Consider the following 12889-nt stretch of genomic DNA (forward strand, 5'->3'; position numbering starts at 1 on the left):
GGTTATATAGTTAGTTTGTACATACGATATAGTATGTATGATGTATTTTGTATGAACGTTTCGAGTTTACATTGTTTGCCTATTGCACTTCACGATCAATCTCTGATTCCGTGTACGTCCGTTTCATGCACTTTGCCTGTTCACACTACTGATGTTTTTTGTGTGGCACGGATGAAATTCGTACCGCCAGTTTTATCTGTGTTAGCTTTGTACATGCAAATAAGTAACGCAATCATTAATAAAAATGATACAGGTAAATATTTGTATAATACGTGCCTTACCAAAGAATTGGTGCCTATAGTATAAACGGGTTGATTTTCTCTTTCGCACTTGTGTGGACGGGGTCTAAATGGTGCACCAAACAATGCATTTTACTTTCAAGGGCTGGTTGTAAAACAGCCATATTTGGTATTTAAATCGTTAACTCCAATATACTCGATTCGTTTAATACAACAACCCTAAGGTGAACGTGCATGCATGATATTCGATAGCGATTTCCTTGATACGCATATCGAAGTTGTAATTGACTATGCGCCCCCCCCTAATTATCGAAGCCCGTATGCGTTGCGTTGATAAGAACGTTCACACGATAGAAAAAAAAACAAAACTTTATTTGAAGAGGTTTGAAAAGCTTTAAAAATTGTGTCTGGCCAACCATTATATGTTAATGGTGTGAGTTCGATTCTCACGCACAATCTGAGGCTTTTCAGTTCATAATTATTTAAGTTAGAATTACTGAGTTAGAATGTAGTTTCACAGTTAATCAAAAATGCTTTCTAATATCATAAAATATGATTCAGATTTGTCATTTCATTCGAGAAACTAGTTACTTCCGTTGAACATTTCAGTGTAAAAGACTCATCAGCCCATGGTTAATAATTCCAGAATCTGGGTACAAGTAACCATTCGTAAGTATTAAGTCGCAAAGTTCCATTTTTTTAACATATAAGGTTTCTGTTGCAATACTTCGGGTATAAAAACCGTCATTTCATTTCCAGGGTTCACAATGACTGCATCATGTTTACTACATGGTGCACGCGTATCTTGTTACGCATTATAGCTACAACTGATACGATAGCACTCCACAGGATGAAAGGTAATACGAATGTTAGAAATAATGAGTTAGAATGTAGGTGGGTATAACAGAACGAATCTAGTTAATAAAATACGGTAATATGAAGTTGCTTGCATGATGGTAATCACAGTTTCCAATATTTTATTGTTTCAGCATGGAAATTGGCACAGAAACCAAATGCAAGGTTATGCCAGCCCAGAATCTGGGTACAGTTAACCATGGTCATTTTTACGGTATTTCGTAAAAAATACTGTCTAATATCATAGAATATGATTCAGATTTGTCATTTCATTCGAGAAACTAGTTACTTCCGTTGAACATTTCAGTGTAAAAGACTCATCAGCCCATGGTTAATAATTCCAGAATCTGGGTATATGTAACCATGGTTCATTTTTACGGTGTTTCGTAAAAAAAGCTTTCTAATATCATGAAATATGATTCAGATTTGTCATTTCATTCGAGAAACTAGTTACGTTCGTTGAAAATTTAAGTTCATATATATAGCGGCTAAAGCCCACGTTGTGCGTGAGAATCGAACTCACACCATTAGTTAAACGGCTACCCAGACACAACTTTGCAGGCTTCCTAAATGCTTTTGCGAGTGGATGTGTTGCATGGTTTTAGATTTGATACGTCGGTATATATTCTTATTGAATGACAACTTGTGTCAAGTAAATCTAAACAAGATATATTGACTCCTTAAAGAAATCTGTGCCACCAAACTTATAATTCATAGAGGTTATTACGCTATAGGGTATTGGTGTGAAACACTCATATAGCAAGCGGTGGATCAAATGTTACAATCTTAATATACCGTGCATGTGTTTCATCCGAAAAGGAATGCATGGTGATTAATAATGAAAATAATTATACAAGGAGCCCTTTATTTTTGAAGCGTTACGTTTTATACACATTCAACTGACACTTATACGTCACTATCCTTCGTATTTACATTATTACACTAATTATTAATTCATCTGTTAATATTTCTCATCATAATTTCTCTATTTTTGAACCATAAGTAGAAGCTACAGTGTCTGGAGAAATTTTCGTCATTCATATAAGAAAGGGGTCCTTTAATTTTTTTCAGTCTAGAGTTGCTTTGTTCGGCAATCTGACTGTTGAGATATTCATAGTCAGGATAGCAAGAGATATGGTAGGCGCTGGAACAACCTTGATAATGAATAAATACAGTGTATAAAAATACTGCGCGTACACTGTACAATACTATACACGCACATCCTATACAAGCAGTAGTCACATGCATAAATTCTCGATATCACGGATACAGTTGCTATTTCTTACCTGTGTGATCTGCCCAGTGAAGGCGATCTACTAAAATTGCATGTCTTTAAAAAAGGTTGGATCACGATTCAGACAGTAGGAATGCAAATTACAAGCATTATCGTATACAACGACTCTAGGAGCTACAAAAAGAGCGATAAACCATTGTTATTAATAAAAAGATGCAGGTTATTGTCTTATGACATGACAAGTCAGTTGAGGAAAAGTGAACCTTTTTTTGTAATGTGAGTATGTACTTTGGAATAAATGATAAATATAAATTTCCGCAACTGAGCAATACCACTTTGACTATTTTCTTAAGGATAACCATCACACGTTCACAGTGTTACCTCGTGTAAATCGAGATCGCAAGATTGTAAATGGCATATCTGGGGATTCGTTAGTAGTCATTACGGAGTATCCATAGTTTATACCTGAAAAAATTATCATAAATTTGTTGTGAGAACTAATATCGTGTAGGCTGCTTTATTCTTGTGCGCAGGATATACTGTACAATATATTCATTCGTTTGATGTGGTTTATATTTCACTTATCACGATTTCATAGTATTAATAACCATTTTACAGTTTTTCATAAGCCATAACAAAAAAGATCTCGTCAAAATTATGGCGAATTCTGGTGCTTTTACACCCAAGATATATAAGGGTTTTAAAATTGGTTTTCAATTATATGATATCGCGCGTTAGCAAAAATTAAAAGAATAGTCATTAACAAGAGAACTTACCATGCTGACAAAAAATAAGGAATATACCAGGAAGAAGAGTGGGATGTCTTCCAGACTTTTTCGTGCATGGATTCTCAAACGTTTGCTTTCCTTTGTCTGCAGCGTATGTCCCTCTGCCACGAACAGGTTTTAGGGAAAGGAAGTTTGCTAACAGCGAGGAAGGATTTACAACAGAATCATCCTGCGGTGCTTCACAATCTTTGAAAGCATTGTCAGCAATATTGAGCAGGTCGGTCAACAAAGGTATGAATTCTGCAGGTGCAAATGAATCACTTAAAGATGAGAAAATGCCAAATAAAGCAGGACACTTTCTTTGCAACAATTCCATATCACTCGGAAATTCTTTAACAGGCACACTTCTTTTAATTTTGTCACAAACACGTCGTAATTCTTCATCAAGAGGGAGAATAGCACAAATAGGGGTATTACAGGAAATGTCCTTTATGAACTTTGAAATACCAATCGGAAAAGCGGCTTCATTACCATAAATCGCAAGGCACCAGTCCAGAAAATTTGCCAGGGACGGTATACTTTGGTGTAATTCGGATTGAAGTGTATTTAGCTCATTTATATCAATTGCGGATACATCTGTACAAACTCTCTTCAGTGATTTTCTTGTATCCTTCGATTTCACAAAAACTCTGTTACTGTGCCTGGTAAAAAAACAAACAAAACAAATTCAAAGTATGATTTCATTATATTCTTAACATTTTTTTGCAATTAAATTTTATCAACTTGATAATACTTATCTTCCATGACCGGATTGTGCCGTTGTAGTAGTGGATGGGATGTGTAGAGTTGAACATAAGTTCTTTCTATATGCCAAGCTTGTATACATATGATAATTTCGGGATCACTTTTGCACGTTGGGCATTCAAAACCATCTGTGAAATCAATGTCCAGAAGTTGCAAGAACGCATACCATGCTGATCGCCAATGGTTATATTTTAGCGTATCGTTTAAATTGATGTTCAAAGAAGACTCTAGAGACAACGCCCATGACTGGTAATACGTATTCATGGATACACTGTAAACAAAATACATTAAGCTAAATTGATCTACATGTACAAGGCTGCTTGGTAACTTTTTGTCAAACGTTCGGAAGAACACGAGCACTTTTAATCTTCACCAACCAGTGATATGATGTGAAGTTTATTAAGAGCGAGCTGGGGTGATGATACAATTCTTAAAATACGCTTTTAAAATGTTAATGTAAATCTAAGATGTAGATTTAACAATCCTATTACCTAAAATAACAATTAAGCATATCAATGACTATAACCCTCCTTTCAAAAACAAGAACATGTATTCCCTTAGAACTTCATAGGATATTAGGTAATTCCCATGTTCAGTACGGTGTAAGAATAACCATCAATTCATTCACGCAATTTTCCCCCGAGCATGGCCGTTTGTAAACTATAAAAAAGACATTAACGATAATACCCTTCTTTCCAAAGACGTCAATCATGTCTTTATAGTAGCAAATACAAAAAAAGAAACTCGGAAGTTGAAGCTTTTTCTCTTTGAAATTTCTGAGGGAGCTTAATTATGTAATTTCACTGAGAAGAAATAAGAAACCATGTTGCGTATATTCTTGAAACAAATCCCGAAAAATGCCATAAACCATTTTACTTCCTCGATCGCATGGCAACATGCATTAGGCTTAAATTTCCATGTACGCTCATGCTCAAAACAATCAGTTTACATGTATTGGTTTTGATTATTGCTTGCATAAATATTAATAATTTAAACTTAAACTGAAAATTTTGTAAATGATATTAGAATAACAAGATAAAGAACAAATTGTAATCAATACTAGCATACCTAAACAGTCAAAGATTTTCCTCTTTCCGTACAATTTGACAGATTTAATATACCAAGATTATTTGTCTCTCGGATCTTCATCTCTAAAATTATTCCCACATAACTGACATGGTTCATCATTTAGGGCCGGAAAAGGGGGAAAAGAGCTAAAAACATCTTTCCTTCATCGTCCATAACTTCCGGGAGAACAGATTCTGGTCCATTTTGGAAAGAGCGACGTTTAATGGCTTTATAACATCATACTGATAATATATAAATAAATAAATACATAATTTGTACAACAGAATTAGATGTAGAAAGAAAACATAAAAATTACTTTAATTACCTTATATGTATGGTCATTCATTGAACTTTCTTTTTCTTGTTCTTCTGGAGTAATTCCATGTTGTGAGTCATAATCCAGAAGTAAGTGACATATTGCTTTTATGTGAATACACACTGAATTACGGAGATCTAAATTAAGTTAAACCAAGATTTTGTCTGCAATGCACCACACACAAATGTGAATTCCTCACTAAATCCAGACTAACCATATTCAAAATATCATTATAGAATAAAACTTATTATTAGTGTCATGCGAGGATGGAGTGGGGGGAGGGGTTGGGTTGGAGAAAATGGGTAACTAACATTTTTATAAATATTTATACTCACAGATATATAATATTTATAAAAATGTGTACTCATTTTTACAGATCAGCTTACTGGAAGAGGTAGATATAGGCTGTTTTCACAATCTCAAGGATAAAAATTTTGACCCTATGAGCCTAAACATTACATACCAGGACCTAAACATCACTGAACACCTCTATATCTTACAAATTTACTAACAATGCATCCAGATATACTTTTTCCCCTGACCAATAAAACTATCTGATGCCATTGAGTAGCAACAATTGCCACTCCTTGATATCATATTATTTTACTGCACACCTAAAAATCACCATGTTGATGCACATTGTTAAAAACAGGAGTGAACTATGTTGTGCTGCTGCATCCTGCGAACAGTATTGTTAACAATGTTGTTGAAACTTGTTGAGATATCAATGCTGTTGCAACTTGTCACAACAACATTGCATCAACACTGATGATTCAACAAGGTTCAACAACATTAACAATACTGTTTATAGAGTGCAGCGCAACATTGTTCATCCCTGATGCAACATATGGCTGTATATGTTGTGTACTCACGGGATGGTTCCTGCTGTAATAACTTTGACAATCCAGAGAGCAGTTGACTCCTTCTAGGTGAGCATGAACAGCTGTATAGCCAATCATACTGATTGGTAGGTAGTAGCAGCCAGACACTTCTGTGTACCACAATGAAGTTCATTTCCTTCAGCACAATAATTGGTAGTTATTTTGTAATTAATCATTATTGCCAGCCATGTTGCAAACTCTCTTATTCTCTAACAGTATACATATTGTAATAACTAATATGTAAATACAGGTTTAATTATATATCATCCAGTATTGAAATATTAACTATATATAAGTATTAAGCAAGATAAAGAGCTTTGTTCTCTCAATGAAGATGCTAATGATCAGCAACACTTGCCTTATTTCATTGCATTGTGCTCTTACCTTTATTCGTTTACTTTCGACGTTAAAGTCGGGCAATACAAATGCGCATTTGGTTACTACAGTTACCATCTCTAACCTAGAAAGCTCAGTAGCATAGGCAATTTCCACATTTGCTTCAGTGTTTTGCACCAGCGATGAATGAGGAGGTTGACAATCAATAACGACTTCTGGCGTTGTATTTTCATCGTACTGATCACATGAAAATTGTGGTTGAGAATCTGAATGACACTCCGACTCCGTCAGGGAAATATTTGTGGAAGATGTAGACCGATCTTCACGAACCATTTGCGAGGTACTTATCCGATGTGGAGCTCGGACTTTTGACTGATCTTTAGCAAGATTCTCTCCAAATATATATTTCCTCTTACCATTTATAACAACAGTTTTCCAAGGCTTCGTCCTTTTTTTCTTCGAACTTTCCGCCATCTTGGTTAGGTCCTGCTGCGCCTGCTTGATCACTGGTCTGCGGTAGATGCCAATGCAGGCGATTAATTTGCATGGTTATGTACCCAGATTCTGACCCATATAATACTTTTTTGAACTGGAGCGAGCCTTCCATATATATAGAGTTCACTGTGACCTCCCTCTCGGATTTGAACTCCCTTCACATATTTTATAATTGTATTGTGTCAATATTTTTTTCCTTTTTTAGTTTGTGTCAATATTTTTTTCTTTTTTAGTTTATAAACTATACTAAAACCTTAAATTTGTTGTTTTTTCTCATTTTTTGTGGGTAGCCGCTGCGCATACGCGGCTTACCACTATGTAGTTGAAAAGTGTCTGTGGTCTGTGGGTCCGTGTGTTTGTCCGTCCATCTTCGGCCATAGTCGGACGTACGAAAAATGACGAACATACTCGCTCGCGCGTTCTTCGCTGCTTTCGGATTGGTATAAATAAAAATCAAGATTTCATTTATATCGTTTGAATTTCGAAGGTAGTTGCATGTAGTTGAAGGTAGTAGCGTTTTCCATGTCAGTGTCAGTGTGTCAGTGTCAGTGTGTCAGTGTCTGTGTTTTCCAGCTAACCAGTATGTTCGTCATCTTTCGTACGTCCGACTATTTTCAGTGTTTATTCTCGACGGAATAATTGCGGAAGCAGAACTGGAAGTTTGGTTGTACATCAGTGAAGTAAGACAAGTTTGTTCCAATGCTGTCGCTTTGGTATTTTATTGCAAATTGTGTTTCATGTACACACGTTCCTGTTACGGGGCGCTCAGAAGCATGGGGCAGAATTGCCCCTTAAGATTGAACACGGACGCCCCGAACGTTGTGTTAGGTTTTTCTATTGTTTTGTAAAAAGCTTGCGCTTTTAGGAACTGGAATTTGACATTAAAATAGAATAAAATAACTTGTGTGTGAGCTTATACTATTTAACATGGTACCAGGAGTGAGGTAAACAGTTACTTATCGCTTAGAAGACTTATCGTGTGAAGCATTCCAGGAGCTTGTGTTAAAATTACGAGTGAAGTATTTCAGAAGATCGTGTCTGATTGAAAATATGACGGACCATGAGCAAGCGACAACCTCAACGGCATCTCAGCCTTCTCAGGAGGTTAAAGTGGTGCAAATTCCGGTGAATTTGCCAATGCCACCTCAGCTGGCCATGACCGGTAACCTGGCAACGAATTGGAAACGGTTTTATCGTGCTTGGCGCAACTACGAACTTGCCGCACGGCTGCGGGACTCTAGTGACCCTAGTACAAACAAAGAGCTGCGAACAGCGACTTTGTTGACGTGCATTGGAGCTGATGCTCTGGATGTCTTGGACGGTTTGGATTTCGCGAATGAAGAAGAGAGAAAAGACATCGATGTTGTTGTAAGTAAGTTGGAAAAGTATTGTATTGGAGAAACAAATGAGACGTACGAACGGTACTGTTTTAATAAAAGAGATCAAGAGTCACACGAAACGGTCGATGCTTACTTCGCAGTCCTTCGCACATTAGCCAAGACATGTAACTTTGGTAATTTGGAAGACAGCTTGATAAGAGATCGTATTGTTATGGGTATTAAGGACAACGCCACACGAAAGAAATTATTGCAAGTCTCAAAGCTTACCCTGCAACAAAGCATAGATATAGTTCGGTCTTGGGAGAAGACGGCGAAGCAACTCGAGTCGATGAAAGCTGAAGATGAGAAAGTGTTGGCTGTTAGCAAAGAACAGCACAAAGAGCAGAGGAAGCCAGTTGAGAAAAGAGCTGACGAAGGGCTAATAAGGTGTAAATTTTGCAGTAAATCTCATCTCAGAGATAAATTCAAATGCCCAGCTTTCACAGTGTAAAAGAAAGAACCACTTCGCAGTCGTCTGCAATGCTCAGAGAAGACCATTGACCAAAAGAGAGCCAGTATCCGGCATCAATACGGATACAGACTCGTCAGAAGGAGAGTATATAGCTCTGGTGGAGACCAAAGAAGAGGTGGGTGCTGTTAACTCTGATCAATACACCCACAAACCAAGTGCCTCCTTGATGATTAACAGAACACTTGAAAGTTTCCAGCTTGACAGTGGAGCAACAGTAAACGTACTATCTAAAAGAACACTGGCAGGGTGTTTCCAAAAGCCTATCGAGAAGAAGTTGGTGAAGACAAACACAACTCTGGTAATGTATAATGGGTCAGAAGTGAAGCCTATTGGAAAGACAAGGCTCCAAGTTATCAATCCTAAGAATAACAAGAAGTACAGCATAGAGTTTATGGTTGTGGAAGAGAATTGCAAGTCCATACTTGGGGCTAAAGCCAGTCAGCTCATGAACTTACTTGTTGTTAACAAAGAGAACATTTTTACAACTACGCCGAGCGTCAAAGATGCACCCAAGTTTATCACCAAAAAGTATCTCATTAAGGAGTATTGGAACAGTCCAAGGTCAAGGAACTTTACCAGGGGAACTGCATCTAGAGATTGATGAAACTATTTCCCCAGTCCAGCTCCCAACACGAAGGATTCCACTGGCTGTAAAAGACAAACTCAAAGCAGAGCTTGACCGACTAGTTGACACGAATGTCATAGCTCCAGTGGATACGCCGACGACCTGGATATCGGCTATTGTTGTTACAGTCAAGAAGAATGGGGACATCCGTTTGTGTATTGACCCCAAACCATTAAATAAAGCCCTCAAGCGTAACCATTACCCTTCACCCACCATTGATGAGATCCTACCGGATTTGGCCCACGCTCGCTGTTTCTCAGTCCTTGATGCCAAGAACGGGTTTTGGCATATCCAGCCTGATGAGGCCAGTTCATATGCAACAACCTTTGGCACTCCATGGGGTCGGTATCGGTGGTTGCAAATGCCCTTCGGCATATCACCCGCACCTGAAGAGTTTCAACGACGTGTGAACGATATCTTGTTGGGTCTACCTGGAGTCAAAGTCATCGCAGATGACCTTCTTGTTTATGGCAGTGGTGCGACAGATGAAGAGGCATATCTCGACCATGACAAGAACCTCAGGGGTTTGATGGAACGGTGTAGAGAGAAGGGTCTCAAGCTCAACCCTGACAAGATTCAACTTCGACTCGAAGAGGTTAGCTACATGGGCCATCGTCTGACATCGAATGGACTGAAGATCGACCCCGAGAAGACGAAGGCCATCAGAGACATGCCTGCCCCCACAGACAAGTTGGGAGTACAGAGATTGCTTGGCATGGTGAACTATGTGCAAAAGTTCGCCCCTAAGTTAGCTGAGATCACTACACCTCTACGTGATCTGATCAAGCACGGACATGAATTCCGGTGGGAGAAGCATGTGCATGGGAAAGCGTTGGAGGAAATCCGACAGATGCTCTCAGAACCACCAGTGCTACGGTTCTTCGACCCTGATGTAATGCCAGTCCTGCAGTGTGATGCATCCATGAATGGTCTTGGGGCCTGCCTGTTACAGAACAACCAACCAGTGGCATATGCGTCAAGGTCGTTAACACCAACCGAAGTACAGTACGCTCAGATAGAGAAGGAGATGCTGGACATCGTGTATGGGATGGAGAGATTTGAAAGTTATCTGTATGGTCGACACGTAAAAGTAGAATCAGATCATAAACCACTTGAGTCAATCCTAAAAAAAAGCCTACTAAGTGCACCAAAGCGCCTACAACGTATGATGCTACGACTCCAGAAGTTTGAGCTCGAAGTCGTGTACAACAAGGGACCACTTATGTTTATGGCAGATACGCTAAGTCGAGCAACTTCCCACCAGCCAAATGTCGAAGGACCAGGAGAGACCGAGGAAGTGATGATCATGCAGGACACAAGATCAATAACGGAAAGAGAAGTAGAGCAAATTGACATGCTGCAGAATCTAGCAGTAAGAGAAACTACTCTAGCCCAAATTAAAAGCACACAGCGGCAGACAGCAACCTGCAGGCACTGGTGAGAATTGTGAAAGAAGGGTGGCCAAACACAGAGAATGAGGTGTCTCCAGCATTACGAGTGTATTACCCGTTTCGCGACGAGTTGACCGTACAAAATGGAGTTATCTTTAAAGGCGAGAGATTGATTGTGCCAGAAGGATTGAGAGCTGAAATGCAAGAGAAACTTCACTACAACCATGGTGGGGTACAGGCTACACTCAGAAGAGCCAGGGAAGTATTCTATTGGCCAGAATGAACAAAAACATTGAGGATCTCATCGCAAAGTGCAATATTTGTGCGCAGTACCGAACAATAAACCAGAAAGAACCTCTTATGAGTTCTCCAGTCCCAACGCGTCCATGGGAGTCGATTGCAACAGACTTGTTTGAGTTTGGAAACAAAGATTATCTTGTTACAGTAGATTACTACTCTAACTTTATAGAGGTGGATAGACTGTACTCGAAGACCAGCACTGAAGTAATCCACAAATTAAAGGCACACATGGCACGGTACGGGATACCGGAGAGGGTAGTCAGTGACAACGGTCCTCAATACAGTTCCCGCGAGTTTCAGGATTTTGCCACACGATATGAATTCGAGCATGTGACCTCGTCGCCTCGATATCCTCAATCGAATGGGAAAGCGGAAAGTGCTGTGAAGATAGCAAAGCGAATTATGAAGAAAGCGTTGGATGCGAAAGCAGATCCGTACCTGGCAATACTAGAACACCGGAACACGCCATCGGAAGGTATGACTACCTCGCCCGCCCAACGATTGTTTGGCAGGAGAACAAGATCCCAAATTCCAATCTCGCGCCAACTGCTTGAGCCCACCTGTACGCATTCAACAAAGCAAGAGCTGAAAAAGGCAAGAGCTAAACAAGCCTACTATTACAATAGAGGATCCAAGAAGCTTACACCACTCAAGGTCGGTGATGCGGTTCGTATGATGCCCGAGAAAGGAAAGGATAGGTGGAGGAAAGGGACGGTGAAAGCGATTGTTAGTCCAAGGTCGTATATTGTGGCAACTGATGATGGAGGAAACTATAGAAGAAATCGCAGGCATATCCGGAAAACTGCAGAGCTAGGCGATTCAGAAGCAGATGTAGACGGAGAGTTGCCAGTGCAAGAGCAGGATACACCAGGCCAGCAGCAGGAGCCTGAATCTGAAGAACCAATTCCTCAGCCACCTGTAGAGCACACCACTCCCAGGAGCACAGTGAGAACATCAAATAGACAAACACGTAGACCGGCATATCTTGAAGACTACGTGACTGAAAACTAATATAAGTATGATGAAAAACGTTTATGTTTAACTCAGAAAGAGGGAGATGTTACGGGGCGCTCAGAAGCATGGGGCAGAATTGCCCCTTAAGATTGAACACGGACGCCCCGAACGTTGTGTTAGGTTTTTCTATTGTTTTGTAAAAAAGCTTGCGCTTTTAGGAACTGGAATTTGACATTAAAATAGAATAAAATAACTTGTGTGTGTGAGCTTATACTATTTAACAGTTCCTGGTATATAAAAAAATTGATTAAGACACCTTAACTGATACCAGAAATGAATAACACATCCGTTGATTGAAAACAATACTCTATAATTTTATATATGTATTCTTTTAGATGTTTGCCATGGCATATGGATCAGAAGTTGACATTCAGGACATGGACAACATCACCGCCCTGATGGAGCAAACAATTGAGTGCATCAGCGAAGTACATCCTGAATTTATGCAAAAACAAAAATTCCATATGTTGCTGCACTTACAGGATGACATGAGGAACTATGGACCACCTATTGGTTTCTGCACTGAAAGGTATTTATAACTCTATCAACTCTATCAAAGCTACATCTTAGCTTACATAGTCGCTCTTAATACTATATCAAAGCTACATCTTAGCTTAATTGCTCTTAATGCTTATATATGAAAATATACAATGCTTTCATACCTTAGATTTGAGGCATTTAACTCCATCATCAGACAATTGAATATCTTTCCTACCGCCAAGCCAGTAGCAAAAAGATATAGGAGACAAAAT

At 39.0% G+C, this 12889-nt stretch overlaps 3 protein-coding genes across 4 annotated transcripts; 1 reads left to right on the forward strand and 2 right to left on the reverse strand.

Moving 5' to 3' along the window:
- Window positions 1-2155: 2155 nt before the first annotated feature.
- LOC114543715 lies at window positions 2156-4446 on the reverse strand. 2 transcript variants are annotated; one of them, XM_028562591.1, is made up of 6 exons: window positions 4387-4446; window positions 3854-4131; window positions 3105-3760; window positions 2710-2793; window positions 2381-2502; window positions 2156-2248 (listed from the first exon to the last, which is right to left on the reverse strand). In XM_028562591.1, exons 2-5 carry the CDS (start codon window positions 3940-3942, stop codon window positions 2411-2413), a joined length of 921 nt encoding a protein of 306 aa, XP_028418392.1. In that variant the 5' UTR covers window positions 3943-4131; window positions 4387-4446; the 3' UTR covers window positions 2156-2248; window positions 2381-2410. The 2 variants fall into 2 exon arrangements, with proteins under 2 accessions (XP_028418392.1, XP_028418393.1); XM_028562592.1 differs by lacking the exon at window positions 4387-4446 and having other exon boundaries at window positions 3854-4227.
- A 570-nt stretch (window positions 4447-5016) lies between these two features.
- LOC114543717 lies at window positions 5017-6925 on the reverse strand. Its single transcript, XM_028562593.1, has 4 exons — window positions 6510-6925; window positions 6117-6261; window positions 5254-5381; window positions 5017-5170 (listed from the first exon to the last, which is right to left on the reverse strand). The coding sequence occupies exons 1-4, from the start codon at window positions 6792-6794 to the stop codon at window positions 5075-5077; spliced, it is 654 nt and encodes a 217-aa protein (XP_028418394.1). The 5' UTR covers window positions 6795-6925; the 3' UTR covers window positions 5017-5074.
- Window positions 6926-11102: 4177 nt separating this feature from the next.
- On the forward strand, window positions 11103-12846 carry LOC114543714 (uncharacterized protein K02A2.6-like). Its single transcript, XM_028562590.1, has 3 exons — window positions 11103-12139; window positions 12473-12666; window positions 12805-12846. Exon 1 carries the CDS (start codon window positions 11103-11105, stop codon window positions 12132-12134), a length of 1032 nt encoding a protein of 343 aa, XP_028418391.1. The 3' UTR covers window positions 12135-12139; window positions 12473-12666; window positions 12805-12846.
- The last annotated feature ends 43 nt before the right edge of the window (window positions 12847-12889 follow it).

This window comes from Dendronephthya gigantea, unplaced genomic scaffold, assembly GCF_004324835.1.
Source record: "Dendronephthya gigantea isolate DGI-Jeju-01 unplaced genomic scaffold, DenGig_1.0 000531F, whole genome shotgun sequence".
Classification (NCBI taxonomy): domain Eukaryota; kingdom Metazoa; phylum Cnidaria; class Anthozoa; order Malacalcyonacea; family Nephtheidae; genus Dendronephthya; species Dendronephthya gigantea.

Coding starts and splice junctions, on each gene's coding strand:
- LOC114543714 (XM_028562590.1), top strand. CDS start 11,103: ATGAACAAAAACATTGAGGATCTCATCGCAAAGTGCAATATTTGTGCG.
- LOC114543715 (XM_028562591.1), bottom strand. CDS start 3,942: ATGTATACAAGCTTGGCATATAGAAAGAACTTATGTTCAACTCTACAC. Junction 3,761..3,853: donor GCACAATCCGGTCATGGAAG/ATAAGTATTATC, acceptor TTGTTTTTTTAC/CAGGCACAGTAACAGAGTTT. Junction 2,794..3,104: donor CCTTATTTTTTGTCAGCATG/GTAAGTTCTCTT, acceptor TAATTTTTTCAG/GTATAAACTATGGATACTCC.
- LOC114543717 (XM_028562593.1), bottom strand. CDS start 6,794: ATGGTTCGTGAAGATCGGTCTACATCTTCCACAAATATTTCCCTGACG. Junction 6,262..6,509: donor TCGAAAGTAAACGAATAAAG/GTAAGAGCACAA, acceptor ATTGTGCTGAAG/GAAATGAACTTCATTGTGGT. Junction 5,171..5,253: donor TGAATGACCATACATATAAG/GTAATTAAAGTA, acceptor ATATATTATCAG/TATGATGTTATAAAGCCATT.